The 24,722-nt window shown below is 44.4% G+C and overlaps 2 protein-coding genes across 2 annotated transcripts in view; one reads left to right on the forward strand and one right to left on the reverse strand.

Moving 5' to 3' along the window:
* Window positions 1–297: 297 nt before the first annotated feature.
* Window positions 298–8,306, reverse strand: LOC119459626 (NPC intracellular cholesterol transporter 1). Its single transcript, XM_037721309.2, has 2 exons — window positions 8,166–8,306; window positions 298–1,345 (listed from the first exon to the last, which is right to left on the reverse strand). The coding sequence occupies exon 2, from the start codon at window positions 1,197–1,199 to the stop codon at window positions 519–521; it is 681 nt and encodes a 226-aa protein (XP_037577237.1). The 5' UTR covers window positions 1,200–1,345; window positions 8,166–8,306; the 3' UTR covers window positions 298–518.
* A 10,483-nt stretch (window positions 8,307–18,789) lies between these two features.
* The window catches only part of LOC119459008 (malate dehydrogenase, cytoplasmic-like), a 32,864-nt gene continuing 26,931 nt past the window's right edge, over window positions 18,790–24,722 (forward strand). Inside the window, exons 1-2 of the mRNA XM_037720856.2 lie at window positions 18,790–18,807; window positions 20,188–20,289. Of these exons, the coding sequence (XP_037576784.1) occupies window positions 18,790–18,807; window positions 20,188–20,289 (120 nt within the window). The remainder of the gene's footprint in view (window positions 18,808–20,187; window positions 20,290–24,722) is intronic.

The following is a 24,722-nucleotide window of genomic DNA, read 5'->3' on the forward strand; positions in this document are numbered from 1 at the left end:
CTTCTCTTCCTGCTCGCGCTCCATGGTCGCGCGTGTCTCGTCGGATCGTCGCTTCGCCTCCTGCCTCGCCACTTCAGTACGCATCGCATACTTCTGTAGTCTCCGCAGAGCCTTTGCACTCTTACGCTCCACTTCCGCTTGATACTTTCGAGGACCCATTGTGGTGTCTGCAAGCAGAGGCCTACGCACAACATAGCGCAGCTAGCGCAACCGAGCCCCGTCTATTTGTGGCGCGCACGCCCGTACCGGCAAGTGGAGCAAGACAATGTCAAGCCAGTAGCGGCGTGCGAGCGGGTCGTGCAGCAAGAAGGAGCCGCCAGCGAGTGGGTGAAAATCGGCGACAAACTCTGTGACCTTGAACGGGCTCACGTTTGACCTCGGCTCCGACTAGGCTAAGAAATGCTTCACATTGAAAACGTAACCAGTCGTTACAGTTTCTGCCGTTTCGAGTCTCGCAATTTATTTTGCAAACGTGAGCCGGTGCAGTCGCCTGCCGCGTGCACCAGCTTTCGGCTCAATCACATGACCTCTGGTTTGAAGGGCTCCAGCGTCTTGTTATTTACCTTAATACTGGTCTCCGCGATTACGTAGCGGATTTTGAGCGGCGAGTGGCCACCCTCTGAACGTACGGCGCCCACAAAGTCGAGGAAGCGCTGAGGTGAGCAGTCGCTGGAGCCGTACCTTCCGCACATGTACTTCATCAGCTTAGTGCCAAAAATTCGAGTGCGGACGTCCTTGCAGGATGCGTAAACTGCCTCGGCAAAACTTCTTTCCACCGCGTAAACAATATCTGTAGCCGATGGTTTGTGTCCTTCCTTGGTGCTGTTTCCGAAGATGGCGACGAATTGAGACTGGTTCGGCGAGCAGAACGCCTGGCAGACGATGTTCTGGAAGTTACGGAAGCACGTGCTGTCTCTGTGAACACCGATATTGATGAGGCTTTTGAACTGAGATTTGAATGTCTCCGCCTGCTTAGCGTCGCAGCAGACAGGCGCCGCCTTGCCCTTGGAGTTGAGCAGTGCGGGACACGCGTTCAAGAGAAGTTTATCTTCCATGATGACTGGATCACGCTTCAGGGCGCATGGCAGATGCTTCCCGGAACCCTTGTCCTTGCCGCAGTGGCCGTAGGTGACGCAGTGAGCCAACGCGGACAAAACCAGCGTGGCGCTGACACCGATGAAAAGCCAACTGCTCGACATTGGGATGCGTGCTCGTGACGAAGTCCTCAAGTATGTACCAGTGAAGCCCGCCGCCTACTCCTTTTATACGACTGGGACTCTTCGAATTCCTCTTGCAACATGCGCACTTGGCCCGTAGCGAATTAGATGACCCAGTTTGGCTCGACCTGCACATAACACACACGCGTAAGCTCAAAATATCATTAGCTAGATACGTGCTGCATGTCATCACCTAATCCTTCTGATGCAGGTTTGTATCTGAAATGGTGTACCATGTAATACGCTGGTCAAAGGCCTATCACACATTTTAGGTATTCGGCGGTAGCAACGTTTTTGGAAAAAAAAACTTGCTAAAAAGTGACGTACATAAATAAGTTTTATGTCTTGCTAACTCAGACATATACACCCCTCAATGAGGTTGTTTTTGTATAGAGGAGCACCCTAATTAAGGACGTAATTTGCGAAATTAGACTTTGGGTACCATAATACTTTTAAAATTTCCAATAAGGTGTAATTTTGTCGCAGGAGAGAAATTGTAATCAATCTTGTGCGGACTTAATTCTTTGACTCTGTGCACTGGTTCTTCACTGTCAGGAACTTCCTTTTTCATTTTATTTATACACTGCTGCGGACAATGAGTCCAAGCAGGGGATTTTGTACAGGAATACATTCACGATACATTACTTAAATACAGAATACAGTGGTACTTAAAAGCGGGGAAATTCGGGGTAATGAATTCTCCTCTGTAATTGTTCCTGGCAAGAATGATATTTAGACTTCATGCATTCAGTCTTGGCGACGTGACCGGAACGAAAGCACAAACAACAGCTTTAAGGGAAAAAATGAAGGCAGGGGTCTACTACTTTAAACACTTGAGCGTAGTGTATATGCGAATTTTTCTCCCTGGCAAGAGTACAATCAACTGGATTTGCAGCAGATAACTTGTGGTTGGTATCTGTGACTCCTTTCGACACACCCGTACAGGGTCTTGGCCCTTCCGCAGCCACTTGTAGCTAGGGTGGTAGCAAAGTGAGAGGCACACGTTTCAATGTTTCCTTTAACCGTGTATGGCACTGTACTCGGAGCACGATGATGATAAATATTGTAACTCAATTTTGGCCTTAATCGCATAGGTTTTTAAAGCGTATCTTCCCGGGTATACTTCATCACTTCGCTTTGTTTGCATGAACAAAATGCGCTGCTGAAAGTTTATTGTATATATAAAGCAGGGGCAACTTAGAATCTATTTTCACACTATTCAATGAGCAAGCAAATATATTTAAATTTTTAAGATGTACGCCACAATATTAAGGTATGAATATGACATCATAGCAATTGCCTCCTCAAAAAAGGTAACAACGCTCATTGCATGCACTTCGCGACACATAACGACAAGAAGCAGGAAAGAAACGAATTGCACAATGCAATGCTCGCATAGCGAGACCTATTGAGAGCTATTCTATTCGGCTTTATAGTGGCATAAAATGATACGATCATGAACGCCTGCGTGGTTTGCATGAATTAATGTTCATCTCCGCGCATTTGCGAAATTTGTTCTCCCTTCGAGCGTTCTAGTGAGCGAAATACAGGCTAATTGCATATTTAGCCATTGAAAAAGAAAAATTGCTATAAATTGGGAAGTAATACTATAAGTAATGATGATGCATTAGCAAAATAAAAGATTCACAGAGCCTAGATCCTTTAGAAGGTGTTCCCAATACATCCTTAAATATTATAAGCGCGCAAAATGGGTGTTTTTGTCGTAATGACGCCCTTATAGCAAAGGAGTTTTCAACGGCGTTTAACGTTCGTTAGCTTAATTATGATTGTTACAAGTAATTTATGAATACACATTTTCTGTGTATTTTCATGCGTTATACTAGGTTTGGAACAGTTAATAAAAGTGTCTAGGGTGATCTCAATAATGCACATTCTTTCTATTCAGTGAAAATACGAGTAAAGTTATCGAACATGTGTAGGCGAAGGTGAAAGTGCGTGCATAAAAATGCACTTGTGCAGTAAATGTCATATTTAAGCGCTTAAGCTCATTACAACTGTACCTTACGAACGATGCGAAAATTAGACCGCTGTCATTAGAAAACTGCAGCTGCCACAGATTTTGTGAGATTGGAGAGAAAATGATGACCAAGGTGTATGCGATGTTAGACGCTTCTGAATATATTGCAGCCCATTTCTTTAAAACAATCCTCCAGCAAGCACTGAGAAGCGTGATACGGTTGTTATTCGTTACGATTACCGGTAGGCCGAAAGAACAGTTATGCACATCATTTTCACAGTTGGCTATAAGGGAATGTACGTTATGTATAATACGCGGTAAAATTTTAACGTTTCTGCCTTAATTATGAACTTTGCAACTAATTGAGGAATCTCTGTTTGCTGTCTATTCTAGTGCATTTCAGGAGGCATGTATTAGGTTTTCCCGATGGCGTCTGTGAACTAAACAAAATATGGGCAACAACAAGGGTGATGCGAACATTATGGGCGAAATACGACATTTGCAGTAAATTGCGTATGCAAGCATGCCATAGCAATATACGTGTGTTTAGAGAACGGTGTCCAACTGTTCGAAAACTGTTCCGAAAGAACAACTTCTATTGATACCAAATTTATGGATATCGGGAACGATTACGGCCAATATGCCTGCACGATGAAATGTGTGCGGTTTAATTACAGCCTTTGTAAAGATTTATTTAGCAAGTGCCCGAAAGCGTGTTACAGCTGTTATATCATGCTTCCAAGTGTTCCGAGAGAGCTCTACGTCACCCCGAGTTCAAGCTTGGCGGCAATGGGACGCAACGCTAAACTTTCTTGCCTAAATCTTATATTTGCAAAAAACAAAAAAAGTTCAGCGACGATTCCGATACTCCCTAATGCGAAATTTCAGTGCCGTTGTATGCGTGTTTCCATTTCGCGATAAATTCCCTGGCGCGGACAATCTATCTCGCGCGGCACGTGGCAAATGGAGCGAAGTGTGGCGCGACTGTCTGGCTAATCTAGAGATCGCGATAGCCAGCGCGTGGGTGACGCGTAGGCGCGATTCACAGCGGCCGCCGGCGGCAAACCTATGGACCAGAGGACGCGCGCTATTCTGGCGCCATCGCTTAGTCATCGTCGCAGCACTACGCGTTTCTTCTCACGCTTTCGCCACACCCTCCTCCGCTTTCCGCCTCATGGTTCCGCTGCACCCTCCTCTCCGCTTTCCTCCTCGCGTCTTTCATCCCCCGCTGCGATCCGTGTTCGCTTTCATATGTGCTCGTTCACTCGGCTACGCCGCCGCCGACGGTGATGCTCATCACAGGAACGTTTCTGTACTGATTTTTATGCGTTAAACGATGCGCCCGTGGTGCCCTTGGTGAACTGAACGAACCACCTTGTTTATGTATCATGGAATTAAACGGCAGTTTATTGTGGGTCTTCTGTAGGAAAAAAATCAGAGTGTTTGAGTTAACTACGGCCTTTGCAGTAAATTACCTGTACACGCGCTTCAGAACGATATAAGCGCAATAACTGTAAAGCCCTCGAGGTGAAATTTAGTGAAAATTAGAAGGAAAGTACGGCTGACGTGCTCAGGAAGTCAAACGTATGTGCGTCAAGTGCGGCCTTTATTTAACGTTTCTCGAGCAAGTGGTACATTAAACCACGCAACGTTTTAAAGTGAGTGGCAACTGAAAGTGAACGGAACTGAACGCAACTGAAATTTTTTAATGCAACTGCTCGAAAGAACAGCGGCGCTAAATTTGCGCTGTCATCCTCAGTGTCACGCAAGTGTACTGTGTTTAGAAGCCCTTCATTGTTATTGAAGCAAAAATTTGTTTGCCGTAGAAACGGTTCATTCAGTTTGCACAGCATTGTCATCTTGATTCACAATTTTCTCGAGCATCTTTACTGGCATCAGTTGGGATATGTTATCTTAGTTGTTATATAAACTGATATGCATGCATGCATCAGCGTACTTACGGGAAAAAACGCACTCTGAAGCGGTCAGTAATTTCAATAATTTATAATGTACTTTCGCACTTTCAAGTGCGAATTAGAAGGCATGATTGTGCCAGCAACAAAAAAAGTTGACAGTCGCTTTAGCATACGCTAAAGAGGATGAAGGCGAAAGCCTGCGCGCTCACGAGATATTCATTAAATTACTTGACATTCTCATTCGAATGCGTTGTTCCTTCCTATTACTTTTCTCTCACCAAAGGTCGTGGGTTCGAGTGCCCTAATTAACTCTTTCTTATTTAAGGTAGAGTTAATTAAGGCACTCGAACCCGTGACCTTCGACGGTGGCACCATGTGGCGTGGTGGATTCATGAATCATTCGAATGCGTTGTTACTTCCCGTTTCTTGTGTTCTCGCACCAAATGGGGTTCGAGTCCCACCAAAGGTCGTGGGTTCGAGTGTCCTCAATTAACTCTATCTTAATTAACTATGCCTCAATTAACTTTGCCTTAATCAACACCAAAATGGTGGGTTCGACTCCCACCAATGGTCGTGGGTTCGAATTTTTATTTTTTTTATTTATTTACAAATACCTCAAAGGCTCCACGTAGGATTATTATGTAAGGGGGACTATACAATAAATTTTAGCAACAACACAAAAACAAAAAGAAATTCAAAAACCAAGTGTTATACAATGGAAAAATGTGAGATATAACATAGGTGTAACACTGTAATAATAAGACACTTAGTATGTATAATGAATATATTAACGGGCCAACATGCTGTCATTATATAATGTATAAACATGATTTCAATGGATCATATGGTTAACAAACACAGTCATGCATGGTTAGTATTTTATTTCGAACTGCCTGCGTGATCATGAATGCATCATGAGGGAGGTCATTCCATTGAATAATGGCACGTGCTAGTGCAGATGCGTTAAATACTTTAATGTCTTAATTAACTCTATCTTAGTTAAGGTACTAAAGGCACATCTATCATGCTTAAGGCACTCGAACCCACGATCTTTGCCGGTGGCACCATGGTGACACCAACACATGGTGGCGCCATGAATTTTGGCGCCATAACGCCCGAGATCGTATTTTTCGACCCGAGCCATCTAAGGCTTCCGCCTTAATAAACTTTGCAATCCCTTCATTTTGAACTTGTCTGTAAGTCAGTAATGGCCGCTGATCAAGAAGATCGGTAAGAAGCGAGAGTGTCGTTGAAAACTTGATACGCATTACACGCTTATTGACATGCTAGGGGCCTTCCTAAATGTTTTAACGCGATAGCGTTAAGGGCCCCGTGTCGCAGAAAATCCGGTATCAGCGTCCGGCGCCGGCGTCCTGTGAGCGAAAATTCCCATATATTTATATTCGCATAATTCCCATAAAATAATATATTCAGCTATGTATGTATATGCCACGCCTCCCTATATGGCATGCGGTATATATATGCCGTTTATATATTGCCACACCATTCTATCACTAAAGTGGCTCATACCTTGCCTTAAATTTTTGACAAAGTTATTCCTCGCAATTTTGAGAATTATAACCCACACACAAATGTCATAGAACAAAGCACCGACAGCGCATGCATTTTATGTTAAATCTTATCAATAAGACTGAATGTTAAAAGTGCGAAACAAACACAGAAACCTAAAATTAATGTTGTTGTTGTTTTTTTTTTGGGCACGGCTGTGCACTATCTCCAGGACCGGCCCACGCAAGAGGCCGCGTTTCTACCAGAAAGATCGCCTTCGTGCATAGCGTTCGCCGTCAGCGTTTCCTGGTAAACATTACTGTTACATATGCTACAGTTGGCGGGAAGCGTAAGAAGCAGTCAGGGAAGTTTGAATGCTATCGCGTTCTACTCTTAAATGCGAAGCTTAAGCGCCCTTCATCTTCTTTATCGGCTTCCACAGACGTGAGTAATAAGAAAGCTCTAGCCATACAAGCCACTGGTACAAATACACCTGTTGTGGTAGCTCAGTTGCTATGACGTTGCCCTGTTGAGCTCGAGGTCGCGGACTCAAAGTGGCTGCAGCAGCCAAATTTCGATGGGGGCGAAATGCAAAAGTGCTCGTCTACTTAGATTTAGGTCACTCTAAAGAACCAAAGGTGGGCAAAATAAATCGGTAGCCCCCCAATACAGCGTGCCTAATAATCGGACTTTGGTTTTGGCACTTAAAACCCCAGAATATAAACACTTTTTTTTTCAATAGAACTGCTTCAGAGATGATGCAACGCTGTCTACTCGCATACACGTACTTCCTCATCTTCATCATCACCACTCATCACTTCTCTTAACAATTAACCTTTTTAAGTACAGAGTAGCAGGCCAGAGCAAGCGTAGGTCAAGCCATTTTGTTCAAAAAGAACTGTATATATCAAGTTCAACCTCGCAAATTCCATCTTGGAAGTCAATAACTCATGGACTGCGAACTATAGTGATCTCTCAGAGGGCTAAACTACGGCGCCCTGGCATAAAATAGTGGCTAGCGTGCTCATTATTGGCGCAAACCCGTAGTATTTCTCAGACCGACATCCCTCCTAACTCTTAGGCAACCAATTTGAATCAATCAGTGCAGTAACAAATATCTTCAACACATCAGGCTATTTGTCCGAGCTTATATGGTGCTCCCACTTTGCGTGCTGCATGGAGAGTCCGCTAACTGCAGAGTAGGCAATGTGCAAGAATGCCTAAGTTTACCGCATTGCGAAAATTTCACATAGCATTTACATACCTAGTAAGATGTTTAAGCATCGCTAAAAAAAGAAGAAAAAAAAAGCACTAAAGGCGACAGCGTGAACCGCTGTCGCAGAATAATGCTCGAGAAGTTAGCCTAAAGCAAACAATTGTTTGTGTTCAGAAAGTTGAACCTCATCAGCCTTCCTTCCTAACTGTCCGAAACCTGATCGCTTGCTTTCACTTGCTTAGCCTGTCAAGGAATTATGCGTGACGCTTCATTTGCTCTGCTTAAACGCAGCGCTCGCCTTCATATCAGGTAAAATGGTCTCCACTGACCTGAAGTGTACATGCCACGGTTAACAGAGCTTGCAGTGCAAGCAAACTAAACTTACACGATGAATTCGTTGCCCCTGCGGTAATATTATTGTCCTGTATTTAGAAACCCCTACTGACAACTTCCGCGTAGTCACAGCGAGCTGGATACTTTCTCCTCGCAGAGAATGGTGTTGTGTTTTCTCACCGCCCTTTCACTTTGTCTTTCCGCGTCAAGTGCGCAGCTGCTCCGCGGTACATTCGATGTTTCCAGTCGTAAACATGCGTCTTTCGACGGTGTTACGAAATCGCTTGCGCATTGTCATGACACGGAATTCGCAACTCGCGGTGGACACAGCCGTTGTACAATTGGTCTTTCCTCAAAGTCAGTGTTACGACCAATTGCCTGGAATCTAGCAGTGTACACGAAGCAGAAACGCTCTATACATGTTTTTCTGCGCGTGCTTTGCCTTAAACGATGTGCTTAGACGCAATTTTAGAGAGGGATGCAGGTAACGCGCGCTAGGAAGTTTAAACCTTCATGCAGGAAAGTTCTTAGATTTGGACTGCTACGGCAATTATTCGCGATAGTAGCTAGAGACTTGATTGTGTTTCCTACGTTCGAAACAGTCTACGACACTTCCATGTCCACATTGTGTCACTGGAGCGGTAAATTATTATTTCTTGCATTAGAATGACACAAGACCGGCAATAATAAAGGGTAAAAAATGTGCGTGCAGTTTCTGACAGCATATCAAAGATTTTTCTCATGATCTGGCAACAAATCGAGGTGAGCGTTTATTTCGTCGAACTTCTTAATCCACTTTTATTGTGGTGTAAAGTTTATTCACAAGATATTTGACGTCTATCTTCGTGCCACACAAGGCTAATGATATGGCTTAGGCAGCTTGCTCCAAAGATATTGCCCGGAGTAACCTCAACGTGATGTGGCACATAGACATTTGCGATATATTATTGAGAACTGAGTTGCTCGGCGGCTCCGATTCCTAAGATTAGTTTTGGTGTTTGTTTGAATGCACACCTGATATTTGTTGTAAAGCGCCGCGATTCTGGAGCACGAAGGACCATTGTTTTTTATCATTCCTCAATAAAGATTTTCCATTCCATTCTGCTAACCGTGATTGGTACGTTGGACGCGCTTTTTGTCGACACTGCCGACAGGAAGTATCTCTAATGACTAGAGAATGGTCAAAGTGATTCCAATCTTCAAATTCGGTGATCGTTCGTATCTGTTAAATTGAAGCAAGGTGTAAGACCGGGCTAGTTGGTAATCTATGATGTGTGCACAGCGCAGCTGCTGGCACAGAACGGAAAGGAACAACAAAGACAAGCGCCGACTTCTAGCTGAACTTTATTACGGTAAACGCATATAACACTAGCGCACATGATCACAATCTAAATTACCGATGCATGATGCCGAAACTAAAAGGCATCTAAAATCTTTGAGAAGAAATACCATATGGATGGCTGGATGGATGGACGGACGGACGGACGGACGGACGGACGGACGGACGGATGGATGGATGGAGGCTATGATTGTTGCCTTTAAAACGGGATGGTGGGTTGCGCCACCTAAAGTCCGTAGATATTTTTGCTTTCTTTAAGTAGCGACAAGCTTTGAAGCATCGCCGACGAATCTCATTGGGCGGTGCTCTTTCCCGCAGCCATGTTCTTCCTAACGCTATTCCCCCGCAGTCATTTGCACGCTGCTGCGAGCAGCGTAGACAGTAGCGGCAGTTGACGGTCGCATGCGATCTAGGAAGATAATGGCGGCCGACGGAGTACATGTCGCTACTTAAAAAAGACCAGGAAATCTAGGGACTTTAGCGCCACCAAGCTCTTTTTCTTATTACAGCGAAGCTGTCTATCGCTAGGGTTCTATGCATTTTTTGTGTCCGTCAACAGATCTGCGTGAGCAAACACTCAGCTCCCGAATTTGATGCAATGTCTCTTCATTATATGCAAAAGCTTATACGTTTCATCACTTGGATATGCCTTTTCTGTAGATGAGTTATCAATAGGCAGAATTTTCAAAATCAATAGACTCTCAGGTAGATAATAAGGGTTTATCAAAGATTCGCCGCTGTGAGACCAGCGTCGGCCAGTGTGTACGCTCGCACCGCCCTCCTTTGTCGTTGTTCCAAGCGCTAGCGTGCCTAGTTTCCTTCCGCTCTTCTGGCGTGGCGGCCCCGTCGCGCGTGTCATGTTTCCTCCTGCTCCCCGAGGTGGCGGTACTTGCCTAAATGTAAACGCTGGCAGCATTGCTAACAAAACCACTGATTTAGAGGGTATAGTGATCGCGCATAATTCAAAAATTCATTAATGACTTTGAAGTTGTATCCCCGGGTTACAGCATCCACAGAAATGACAGAGATTCGCGTGATGGTGGAGTGGCGATTATGTTCAAAGTCTCGTTACAGGTATTTCGACTGCCGGACATGGCAGGAATAGAATGTGTGGCCGCCAAAATCATCTTGAAAGAATGTGTTTTGATAATTGGAGGTTTCTATGGGCCCCCGAGTCCCGACAAAACAGATCTACGAAGGACTTAATAACTTCTTATTGTCTTATAGAAATCACTCCTGTAATTTAATGCTTGTCGGAGACCTTAACGTTCCCCATGTTGTCTGGGACAATGATTTTCCTTATGCGCTCTCAAGTGATGCTTTACCTATTCTTGACGTTATGATGTTTCATGATTTAACGCAACTGGTTAAAGTACCCACTCGTGTTCAAAGTACCATACAATCGGTCGTAGATCTATTCTTGGTCAAACACAGGGTAGTACACCGTAATCTTACTATGCATACCCTTGAGGGCATATCAGACCATAAGATTCTATGCCTCAGAATGCAAATAAATTATGTCTGTAAAATCAAAAAAGGCAAATCATGTGTGCCTGTATTTTCTTGTGCAAGCGATGTTGACGTACTAGATGTACTAGGCAATTCATTTACACACTTTGTCTCCCTCTATGAGTCAGGTAGGAATTTAGTTTATCACCTGTGGAGTATTTTTATGAACCTTGTGATAAAATGTGTTGAAGACTTTGCGCTACATAAGCGGAGAGTAACTCAGAACAAAAACCCCTTGATGGGACTATTACGTATGGGACGAAGACTGAGAAAATCAAAACAAAAATTCAAGAGACCTAAAGTAGCATCCGCAAGCAATCAGATTTTCGCACTGAGATTACAGCTGAAATATTATATTGCCGGCGCCAAAGCTTACTACCACAATGTGCAACTAAACATGTTCTTTCTTCATCCCCGGCGAAATTTCGTATGTATCTTCTACTAAAGAAAAAAAAACCATTACCTAATCTTGTTATAAACAACATTGCTGTGACTGATAGCTCAGAAATTGCATGCGTACTTAATGAATAATTCCGCTCGCTTTTTACTAGTGATCACGGTACATACCCTGAGTTTCTTTCATTCAGTGAATTACCGCCAATTCACAATGTACACATAAAAGAGGAGGGCATGTTTTTCCTTTTGCTCAAGTTACATGATAAGAAATCCAGTGGAATCGACAACATACCAACCGCACTTTTAGTCAGATACGCAGAATGGTGCTCCAAGTACCTGAATCTAATATTTCACCAATCCCTTGCTGGAGCAGAACTCCCCCATGACTGACGTCACGCCAAAATAACTCCCTTACCGAAATCGGCAAACCAGTCCATGCCATCTGTGTACAGACCTATATCGTCGTTATGCGCGTGTGTTAAAGTACTGGAAAACATAATATTCAAGCACATTTCTGTGTTCATAGAAAGCAATTGCTTAATAGGTAGTCGTCAGCATGGTTTCCGACGCGGTTTGTCGACAGTCACGCAACTGCTCGAATTGGTTCACGACCTTGCCATCAGTTTAGACAAACAGAGCCAAATTGATATCTTATTCTTAGATTTCTAAAAAGAATTTGACTGCGTTTCGCACCGTAAGCTACTTATCAAACTAAAAGCAATTCTGGAAAACGACTCTTTAGCCTGGATCGAAGCATATCTAAACTGTTAGCGCCGGATTTTTCGCTTCATGGGCCATATAATGCTGTCGTATTTATAAAGAGTACCCCCCTCAGCAGTTGTAGTGGCGGTTGTCCGCTGGAGATCCACTTTCGCAGGGCCGTGATGGTGAATCATTTTTTTTTATCGTAGTCCAGCTCTTTTGGGTAGTTCGCCTTGCTGATATCCCAACATCATTCCCAGCGCATAACGGTCATGAATTTTTTCAAAGGACGAGGATGGTTACAACTGTTGGTGACCGTTTTGTTTGTTTATTGTGAGTCATGCAGTGGTACTCAGTGCCATCCAATGACCACATGGTTAAAATCTACGCTAAGCCTTATCTCCACAGAATGACGTACCCACATGGTCAACGTGCAACCCGAGAAGACTAAAATCTGCTGTACAGTTTGATTCCGTAGCGCAGTGGAATCATATCGTGCTTCGGAAAGGTAAAACAATGTGCCTCAAACCTGTGCTCTTGATGGTTGCATTTTAATGCGTTAGCATAGGAGTGTGAAAGTGGAAAAAAGTGTATATGTGTGAAGTGCGGGAAGCTGTTAAAGTTGTAAATCTGTATGTGTGCGTGTGTGATGAATTTAAGAAATTTACAGGGGGAAATTGGGAATCAGCTAGCGCAAGACAGGGGACATAAATATAGGCTGATGATGATGATACAGGGTGTCCCAATTATCATGCACCAAGATTTTAAAATATGCAAATTCCACATAGCTGTACAGAACGAAGGTAATGTTTGCCGTCACTTGGAGATACGAAGATAATTGACGCGAATACCTTGTCTCATTGTTCAGTCGACCTTCAACGTTCTTGAGTGAAAACGCGTCGACAACACGGAATGTACAACTATCATAATCAGTGATTCATACCCCCGTAAGCAAGTAAGATGGATGATAAAGATGGATGATGCAGATAATTAAGTGGATGACTAAGCCAAATAAGATTGCTAATAACGCGAATTAAGCTGATGAGTAAGCAAATTAAGAGGATGAGTCAGCGAATTAAGAGGGATGACTAAGCGAAGTAGATTAAGAGGATGATTAAGCGAAACGAGAGGTTGTGTAAGCGAAATAAGAGGATGAGTAAGCAAATTAAGAGGATCAGTAAGCGAATTAAAGAGGATGATTATGCGAATTCAGAGGATGAATGAGCGAACTACGAGGACGACTAAGTGAATTAGACTAATCGAATTAAGAGGACGAGTAAGCGAATTAAGAGGATGAGTAAACGAATTAAGTTGATGACTAAGCTAATTAAGAGTGATGACTAAGCGAAGTAGATTCAGAGGACAACGATTATTCGATTATCTTCCGTAGTGGGAATGTGCCAGGGTTCTGAAACATCGTGATCATCATTACGAACTATCGTTCGGTCTGTCACCGCCTATCAATTTTAAATGTAACTGTCCATACCTGTGTTCTGTCTAATTAAGTACACGCTATTCGTTTGTCTTTTCTCTTTTTAAATATTTGTCTAGTCTATTTTTCTATTTTTCATTGTGGGTACTTGCCCCGCTTAAATATCGTCATCGTCATCATTATGCCCATCCTGAATGGTGGCCGTGTTCCTCGGCTCCGCCGCTGTCCTTGTCCAGGGTTCACCTTAAGCTGCGCAAGTGTCGCCGCAGACCCCGTCCGTACAGAGCCATGTCCGATTTCGGTGTCCCTGGTTCTACCGGTTTCACGCCACCTTGTACAGTAAGCATTAGGCAGCGTAGACCAAGAGCTTTTCTCAGACGTGGCCTTGAGTTTGGGCCATTTCATTCAACCAGTTCGTCTTACTTCGAACATGTCACAGCGACATAATTTCACAACAACGCAATTAGTAAAAATTCGGGGGAAAAAGGAATTACTAAAAACATTGCGAATTGTAAAATGAAAGTCGGAGTTGGTCGTGCAGCAAAGTATGTTCTTAAGACCATGCTTACCACCATATTTGAAACATGTCCTGCCGAATGATGTGTGCTGACAATTCTTGTGCCTCGTTACCCGTTACCTAAAAAAATGCGCGGTAGAAAATATTTTCCAACAGAAAATTAGGGGCCTTTTATTAAACTAAAAGTTATACTTTCCGATAAGACAAGCATTTGTGTAGTGATACACGTGATTCAATTCAGTTTATTTTCCGCAGAAAAATCCTTTTTGAGGAATTACGTAAAATGTGGCACACAGGGTTAAGTATACATACAACGTAATGCGCTACACTTAAGAAAACATAGTAGTACAGAAGAGAAGAAATAGTTGTTATACAGAGTTATCTTTGTGCACCCTGATCACAAATGCGTCATGAGAATATAAACGGGCACGTGATGGCGATGATTTCTGGAGAAAGGCCTGAAGTTTTCAAGCATTCTTTAAAATCACCACCTTATAGTCGGTTTTCAGGCACCGTTGAAGAGTTTCGTGTTGAAGCCACTCTGAGCTACCGCTTCTATTACAGTTCACGAGAAAAATAACAGTGATGACTGAGCCACGACATCACCAAAACAACGCCTAAAAGGTAGATGTGTGAGTGCCAAAAAATTGGTTGAGGTTTAACACCTGTAAACCTAGTGATCACGAGCGAAGGGTCTGTTTGGCTTGGTTTCGCAAAGACTATGCACACAAGGTTTCATTATTTCATGCTTCCGCGCTTGGTAAGCTTCTCTATAACGTGCGAATCTGACCTCCCTTTGCAACCAACTTTGCCTTTGCTTGAGATTTCGCAGCCTGCCGTCTAGCGATATCTACTGGATGATTGGATTCAGCCTGTCGCTTGCGCTGAAGCACAAGCACAGACAGCCCAGCCGGCACGCCATCCATGGCGAGACTGAGTGACCAAGCGCCGGCGAAGCAGCCGTTAAACCCTCGTCTAGTCACGTGGTACCGCAGCGGCGAGGCAGCGGATCACGTGGCGTGACGTCACGCCTGCCTGAATTGCGCTACGGCGGCTCAAGGTCATTGCGACGCGATGTATGACCTTGCGAAACATGGAGTATATATAGTTTTTGCTCTAAAAGAAGTGTCAAATAGGAGTGACAGTGTACATCATTCAGCCGTGCCTAAGCGGATGCGCTTCCCAAATATCCTGTAGGTGTTGCAAGAAACAGTCGTCACCACAAGGATTCATGAAAATTACCTCATGACCAAAAGAATTCATGAATTCGAAAGAATTCATACCGTCCTACACTGATTTCGGATTCAAATGTATGCATTTTGTGCAATGATAAATGAAATAATAAATGAATGAACAGTGCGTAATCGTTTCCGGGGCAATGTTACTGACAACGTTATAGATGATCAACTTACCTAATTATTATTATTATTATTATTGTTATTATTATTGCGCACGTGACCATACTTGTTTGCTGTTTTTTGTATAATAACCCTATTTATGTATTCATAGGAGGTCCCCCTGACAGTTTTTTTTTCAAAACTCTGGGACCTCCAGCTGTAATACTGTCACCATTTAATTCCAACATGACTGTTGCAATAAATTTAACTTGACTTAAGGCTTCACAGCAACGCCAGTGAGTCAGTGGGCCAGCGCCAAATGAAGAAAATTAAACCACGGGAAGACAGCCACCTCGGAAAATATCATGCCGCTAAGAACCTGGACTGGCAGCCCACATTCACAAACAAAAGTGCGGTTCACGCGCAAATCACGAAAGCAATTGCGAGCTGCTATAAAGGAGAGTATAGTGCATGTCACAAACAAAACTCCCAGGCCTCTGCTTTCAAAATTTCTGGAAATATGAAGAATGTAAGCCCTGACGCAAAGACCAACACACCGAAATCAGAGCCTGAAAGTGAACCATCTCTGATCACACCAGTGCTACAACTCTGAGCCGGACTTTTCGATTGTGTTTCCTGCTCACTTGCAGAAGGAACAAAGCCTGTAAGCGCCTGCAAAGACGTGTAAACTCCTCATAAATGAAAACTGTTACCGACGTACAGACATTAATTAATCAGGAGTTCTGGACTGTCCTTTGGAATCGTCATCGAAGGCGGTTGAGGAAATGCGTCGAAGATTAATGTCTGCGACGCCGAATTTTTCGCGCCACATGTATTCACTGACGCTAAGTGGCACTGGTTCTGGTCGCGAAGCGCATCGTAGGCCATAATTGTCTGAAGTTAATAATAATACGAAGCAGATGAGAAGCATACATAGCCACTGTCTCAACGATAACGACCAGCCTGAGAAGCTGCGGATCGCGGGCTTTGTGGACGTTGCATATTCGAACCTTCGAGTTAGTATCGCGCCTCATCCTATACCCGTTCATGGTGAATACTACAGAATTAGCGTGTGGGGCCACGACTTTTTTTTTTTGCTTTGTTTTGACTGCTCGGGCTGTGGTATGGCCTATTATAGGTAAATGAATGCGGAGGCTTTCTTCGCGAAGAACTGAATAATTAGGCTGGTCTGTGGAAGGTATTGTCCATAACCTACCATTCGCAGTATGTCGGCTAGTCTGTCTGTATCCCGGCACCTCTAAGCACTTTCATTCTTGTGCCCTTTGTACCTATTCATAGCCACAGCATATACTGTTTGCTGCTTTCGCAAGGGTGAAATACTTTGGGCAGTTCACAGGGTCTTCAGGTGCTGAGCCTGAAGCCCGAGTTGCGGAACGGCAGCAAATATGTCTAGAGCAACCACCGATCACTCACACGTCTCATCACACTGTGCGAGATGTTCAGTGATCAGATGAGCGCCGACCAGCAACTGCTCCCATATTAGACACAGGATCCTTCATGAACGGCTGCGGCGTGACTGGCAATCGAGAGTGTGGTGCGCTGGAAGCAATGGCCGCTGCTCACTTGTAGACCGAGCTGTAGCTGTCGCGGACACTGCAAGAGACCTGCAAGGCTGAGACACGACCGCTCGATGAAAACAAGCGCATTTGTTTTCACGAATGGGCCGTGGCTGAAGCTGCAGTCCAGCTGGCCAGACGAAGCACCTAGTTTACGTCTATTAGGTAGTTGGAGGACGAACCTTCGCATGTATATATATATATATATATATATATATATATATCGACAAACGTATCCGCCGAGACACTGACCGGTCGACAGCAGTCCCACTGAACACGGGAGGGTAGGCAAATAAAGCTTCACTTTAAAGGGCATAAGTAAATGGTCCGGTTATCAGCAGTGACAAAGAGACGTAAGTAAATGTTCAGGTTATCAGCAGGGACAAAGAGATGCCTAGTGTGTTTCTAGCTCGACGCAATCCGTCCCATATGATCCACGCGCACAATTTAAAGAGATCAATTACAAGATGGAATGGGACTGACTGAGAAGGCCCTCCTTTTTATCGTCAGGAACCTTAATAAAGGTGCACCCAAATCACTGTGATATCTGTTTGCGTATATATACATGGCTAAGCATGCGAGGAGCCAGGACTTCTTCCAGATGTGCCTGGTGGTCGTAATTATGCCAGCGTCCTCCGATACGGCGTCCCTCAATACCAACTCTGCAGTTCCGGGACGTTAAACCGCACAATTTAATTTTAATTTCAGTTTCGCTGAAAAATGCGTTCACCGGTAGTATTAAATATGACTTGGCTGTGGAGTTTTCGTAGACTTCTGCAACTTCCCTTTAGATTTTCACTGGCTAACAATTGTTACGGAGTTATAGCTCGGCGCAAGACGATCCTTTTTTTTTTGGTATCATGAAATTTCTCGAGTGTTGTCGCCGCGGTTATACAGCGCAAGAACCTCGTCTAAATAGATTGCGTGTGCGAGGCGAATATTGGTGTGCATTCTGCATCGAACTTCCTCGAGCACGAGCGGTCACGCTGGAATGTACGATGAATCTTGTATGATTAGCCGGCGCTCTTGACCCGTAGATCGGATTGCGATGACGGACGACTGTGCCCGCCGCTGTCTTTGTGCTTGAGTGTTAATTGCTTCTGGGTGACATTTCACCAAATAACGAGTTAGTTTCGCGACTGCAGTTGCGCCACTGTCCGCTTCTTCACCGTGGCAATATATCCGAAGGGAACCCAGTACAAAAACGACACTAAACTCACGAACACTGAAAGACATTATAATAAGTTCCTTAGTCGCATTCGAAACATTTATTACACTCAACAGCCCCAGTTTCTTGCTAAACGGTTTGTTTCACATGACTTGGAACTTGTGCGAGATCTCCGCCTCGGCAGGTGATGCGTTCTGCGCTATATATCTGCCGCCATGATCGCAGCTTGTGATATACGCACTGATTCTGTGTTTCAGCCACCGAAATAATTAAAGAGACCGACTGTTGGGGAGAATGTGTTGTGAGACGGTGATGTAAATGAAAAGCCATAATTTGTATCGATATTCGAATTGAGCCCGCTGTTCGCTATTTAGGTAGGAATTATAATTTTATGTTTTGTTTTGCTGTTGATGATGAACGCAACCTTTGTATGATGTAGCCTACTACTGTTGCCACAATTGTACTAACCACCATTGGTTTCCTGTTAGGAGGTCCCCTCCGACAGTTTTTACTTCGGGACCACCGACTGTGCAGTTATACTTCACTTGTTTTTTTTTTTTTTTTTTACGTGTACTACCTACCGATGAAAATAAATTCAACTTCAGCTTCAAAGAAAGTCTCAAAAACCAGTACGTTGCGCGAAATGGCGGTAAAGGCCTTGGTACTTCGAATTTAGTAAATGAGAGATTACTTACGTAATTCGGCTGCTATTAGGTACCACATACTTATTGCCTAAAATTGCAGTTTGTATATTATGACGCGTTCGCGCTTCATTTTCTATGCGTGTTAAGAAATAAAGGAATTCCACACTAACGAACAGCGCTCGCTTCCCTCAGTGCATGGCGGCGCGCGCCCATGAATGCTATTGTACGCGTGCGAAAATGTGAGCTTGCATGCGAAGCTGAAATTCTTCGTTTCAGCTCGCTCAGGTCTTCGAGAGGCAACATGCTTGGGAAATCAAAAGCCTTCGCGTGGCTATATACGGCAACACGCTTAACTGCGTATCACGTGTGAAAGCATCGTATCGCTTTCGAGAACCAAAAAAAAAAACACCTTTGACTTGTTAACGACCGAAGATGGCGGACAGGAAACCAGGAAAGAACGTAGCTATTATTGTAGAAATAACTTAACACTGCGGAAAACGTGACTAGCAGAAACATCGGCTTGTTAAACAAAATAATACTTTCCCACAGCTACTGTCGCACTTGTCGTCTGCTCCCCACCAATGCCGGCATATAATCGCTGTCGCGCTCACCTACCACTGTTTCCAGCATGCTTCCATGTGAACGACTACACCCTCCCTGCTGATCGAAAAATTCTTATAAGAAATGTTCCACGGCGTTTCCTGCTTTACCACTGCATGATTGGACACTCGGACCGGAAAAAAAAGCGTGCCATAGGTCTCGGTTGTCAGTCCCCCTAAAAAGTATTTTGGTAAAAAATATTCAACTTGGAAATTTTTTAGGCTCTCCGGATGAGAAGATTCCGCATTTTAAGCGCGCTCTAGGAAATGTGACATTACGCTATTACGTTATCAACGTAGGGCCTTGTGCAGACGGGGCACTACTGCTCACTATACTGTCGTGTCCGCTGAATGCCCCAATAAACAGCAGAAGCCGCACCGAGCGCGGCACTTGCGCTGTACACTCGGCTAGTATACCGCCTTCCTAAAGAAGCCTGACTTCTTTATTTGAAGGTCCTTGGTATGCAAATTGCGAGGAGAATCAAAGTTAATTGAAGTGAAGCGTCAAGTGAAGACGTCTGAACGAGAACATTCATTGAAAGACTGATGTGAAAGTGCCTTCTACATTCAACCGCAAAATATTAAGGACAATGAAATCTGAGAGAAAGATGAATATCTCCACAGACTCACAACGCAGCCTGATATTTCAATTTCGGGCCTCGACTAGATTATGCTAACAACGTTGTCGTGTACAGTTTTACTGGCTACTGCTATATTCTGCTCGAGAATTGAAGTTTTTCCGAGATCCCGTGGTCCGTAAACTTTTGTGGTTGACTGTACAACTATTTCTCCGCACAGACCAAAGATCCTGTCCGGGTGCTCATCACCGGTGCCGCAGGTCAGATCGCCTACTCACTGGCGCCCCTCATTGCCAAGGGCTACGTGTTTGGTGAGAAGCAGGTGAGTTGGATTCCGTTACGTTTAACAGCATTGAGTAGCAATATTCAGTACTAAAGTACTTCACAAAGCAGCTGCCATTATAACGCCTAAAGGCGGGCCATCTTGTTCACCGCGAGTGATGCGCAGTCATTCCGAACGTTTTAAAAAGATATACAGAATAATTCAAGCCAACTGCCAGACTTTGAACTTACGCTGAAAAAAGAAACAATCCCAGCAGCTGAAATTGAGAAACTCAACATCCTCATCAGAAGGGCAATCAAGAGCGCACTAGGACTTCCCAGTATGACCTCAACCACGACACTACTCAAACTTAGCCTCCATAACACCTGGGAAGAAATGAGTGAAGCGCACAGGGCCAGCCAGCTGGAACGCCTTAAGCTGACTCAAACAGGAAGAGCAGTACTTCGCAAACTCGCATACAGCGAAAACTTTATAGCAGACTCAGACGTGAAAGCCCGATTGCCGCCACTTCTCCGTGAGTCTATCTCAGTCGCTCCAATACCTCGAAACATGCATGCAACACGCCACAAAGACAGAAGACAAGCAAGAGTTCGAGCGCTAAGCAAGAAATATTCAAGGAACCCGAAGACGAGATATACAGATGCGGCAAAATACCCAGATAGAAGAGCCTACTCAATTACTGTGACCAACAACAAAGGGAATGAGCTAGTCGCTGCCACCATACCGGCCAGAAATCCAGAAACGGTGGAGGAAGTGGCCATCATCCTCGACATCGTCGCATGCAAGGACACAGCAATCATCTACAGCGACTCGCCAACGGCATGTAGAAACTTACAAAAAGGCCGAATCTCTTCCGCAGCCGTGCAAATTCTAAAAGAGCTAACAAGATGCCAAGAACTACCCGAAACCTACGTCCTATGGACCCCAGGCCACGAACACCTGACAGGAAACGAAGCAGCACATGTTCTCCCGAGAGCATACCAGCCGGGATTTCCTGCCGCACGGGATCCGGAAATCGACGAGGGTGGAGGACATTCCCATCAACTACACCGTAATACTGCAGCATTACCGACTCGAAAGAAGACCATATCCTTTACCACATCCAAAATTAAGCAAGGAAGAAGCCACCGCCCTCCGCAGACTACAAACGAATACATATGTCCATGGAATTGTCATGCACCTTATGCACCCCACTAAATTCTCATATCTATGCCGATATTGTGATGTACCAGACACCCTCCAACACATGGTGTTGGCGTGCCCACACCGCGAGAAAAACAGTCAAGATGAAGCCTCAGAACCGCTGCAAGCCATCGAAGAAACGTGGGCGGCAGTGTTAACGGCACAGAGCCTGGAGGATCAGCGAAGTCTGGTGGACCGGGCCCGGGCTGCGGCATTAGCCAACGGCTTTCTGGACTGAGAGAGCCGCCCACCTAGGGCGAAGAAAGAACACTTTTTCGCAGTTTCTAACAATGAACGTTCATTCCTCCTCCTCCAGCAGAACATATCCCTGGGTGAATGTCGACGTTAATGCGACGAGCATTGAAGCAATGTAGCCACACTCCGCATTTTCACCGCCGACACACGTCATGTATGAAGTGCGTATGCAGCGGGGCGCTTCTATCTCGCGCATCCCTCTGGTCACGTTGGGCCATCAGGCGTCTCCGCCGTGAAGTCCGCGCATGGCACCTGTCTGAATATCAATTCACATGACGTCAACTCGATTCTGTCCATCACCAGAATCATTTTAAACATTTTTTTTCTCTATGAAGAGCGGTACATACCCAGTAAACCAAGTTGGCGGGAAAGAGGTTTTTTTTTCTCTCTCTTTTTTTTCTGGAGAGTGGCACATACCCAGTCTCAAATAGACGATGACCCACGTTGGCCAACCGTTGGTTTTGAGCACAGCTCCTTCAGCACAGAGGTTCGATGCTCTACCCATTACACCATGAATTACCCAGTGGCCAACGTTTGTGGAAAAACGGTTAGAGACATAGAAACAAACATTCCGGAGAGTTCGTGAAGCATTGAAATAATGTTAATCGCATTAAAAAGGCTGAGGCCCAGCGCCTGTCCTCTTTTTCCGATGTCTTCCTTAAAACTACTTAACACTTCAGAAATGTTTAAGGTGTAAGGAAGACATCAGACAGGAAGAACGTTGGCTAACAAACAATTTAAATTCCCGGGACATTCGGGTCTGACTGATGTTTTTCTTTTTCTTAAGCCTTTTATGCTTAAAATCAAAGTACGTTGCACAAAATAATGGTGAGTCCACAAAATATCTTCCCTGGTGCTCGCAGCATCACCGTGGCATGGCCGGGCTGGAACATAACGTTCCAGCTCCGCTGTGGCTGGGACTCGGAGTATCACCGCGAAACAATCCACATTTGTGGTTGTGTCAGTAATACCATCTTCATAATAATAATATTAATTTAATTCACGTCCGCTGCATGACGAAGACCTTTCCCCACGATCTCCGATTATCCCTGTTTTGCGCCAGCTGACAGCTTCTTATGCCAACTGTACTTCTTATGCCTACACCACCTACTGTATTTCTTTGCCGTCCACCGCAGTACTTCTCTTCCTTTGGCATCCATTCTGTAACTCTAATAGAACATTGGTTATCTACTGTACTCATCAAATGTCTGGGCCCACTTCATTTCTTTCTCATAATGTCAACTATAATATAGGATACCACAGCTTGCACTCTAATTGACACCGCTGTCGTCCTCTCACTTGACGTTACGCTTAATGTTTTTCGTTCCATCAGTCGTTGCGCGATCCTTAAGTTCTTCTGAAGTTTATTTGTTGACCTCAAAGTTAAAACCCCATATGTAGCATGCAACCATTGTATACTTTTTTGGAGAACAGCGGAAAGCGACCACTCAAGATTTGATAATGCCTGCCTTATACGCCCCAACCCATTTCCATAGATTTCTTTCTCGGTATCGGGGTCTCATATGACTAAGGGATCTGGATAAACGTACTCTTGAACATATCTTAGGGGCTGACTGTCAATCACAAATTCTTGGTCTCGATAGGATGGATTTCACGAGAGATTTTGGTGTGAAAGCCGTGGCTACCTTTCTTCAGAACTTGCACGCTAATCTCGATTGCAACCTGCCGACGGACGCCATTTTTTAGATTTCGCAAGTGCATTTGATAAAATTCCACACCCACGAGTGATGCTAAAGCTTAGTCTCGTGAATATACATCCTGACATTCTTGCATGGTTCAAGAATGTCTAGCCAACCGTTCCCAAATCGTTTTAATAACAACCACAACTATAATTCCCTCCCACACACGTCAGGTGTCCCGCAAAGATCCGTCCTCTGGCTCCTTCTGTTCTTAATACATATTAACGATGTGCCTCTGCACGTATCCTCCCACATCCGCATGTTTGCCAACTACTGCGTCATCTATCGCACCGTCCATAGCGCCTCTGACCAACAAGTGCTACGACTGTCCTTGACCACGTGATAAACTTGTGCAACAAATGGCTAATGACATTCAACTCTAATAAGTTCAAATCTGTATCCTTCTCCCGCCGCTTTAACCCCCTTAATTGTCTTGTACTCAATGTCTGACGTTTCGGTGCAAGCCATTAACTCATTCAAAGCTTTCGGTGCAACGTTGTGTAGTGACTAGTCCTGGAGTATGCATATAACTAGCACAATCTCATCTGCCAATAAAACGCCATGTTTCTTTAAACGCAACCTACGCCTTATTGCCCCCGAAAATGTAATACACCTAGCGTATAAATCACTCTAATTAGGTCAAACATTGAGTATGCATCCGCCATTTGGAGCTCACACCAACCCCTTGCTTCACCAACGCTCTAGAAGCATCTCAAAACCGCTCAGCTAGATTCATTCATTCACCTCATCACTACCATGTAAGCGTGTCATCATTAAAGGCAAAGTACGGTTTATCGCATCTTTCTCTCTGGTGGCTTATTGCCACACTGTCTTTCTTCCACATGTTCTTTTACCGTTCTCTCACTATCCCATCTTAATATCTCAGCCTCGGCACGCGTATCTCATCGCACCGGCCCTGAACTTCAACTTCCACACTCACGTGCTCGTACTGTTGCATTCTCCTCGTTCGTTTTTTCACGCGCGGCATCAGAATGGAATGGCCTTTCTTTCCAAAGTCACTTAAATCACCTGCCCATCAAGTTTTCTGGAGAATGTAACTGATGACCTTTTTGCCTGACTAACACCACGTGACAATTTTGTAAACAACCCCGATGTAATACCCTATCCAGTAATATTTAAGAAAATAAAGTCATGCGATGGGACATGATGTTCTCTTGCCAAGCTAGTGAACATTATCTTAGTCTTCAGCATGTTAATCTTCAGGCATTCTATTGCACTTTCTCGGCTAAGATCTTCAATCATTCGTCGCAAGTCGCCTTCATCATTGCTAAACAGGACAATGTCATCTGCAAAACGCAAGTTGCTGAAATGTTC

Source organism: Dermacentor silvarum, chromosome 7, assembly GCF_013339745.2.
Source record: "Dermacentor silvarum isolate Dsil-2018 chromosome 7, BIME_Dsil_1.4, whole genome shotgun sequence".
NCBI classification, from domain to species: domain Eukaryota; kingdom Metazoa; phylum Arthropoda; class Arachnida; order Ixodida; family Ixodidae; genus Dermacentor; species Dermacentor silvarum.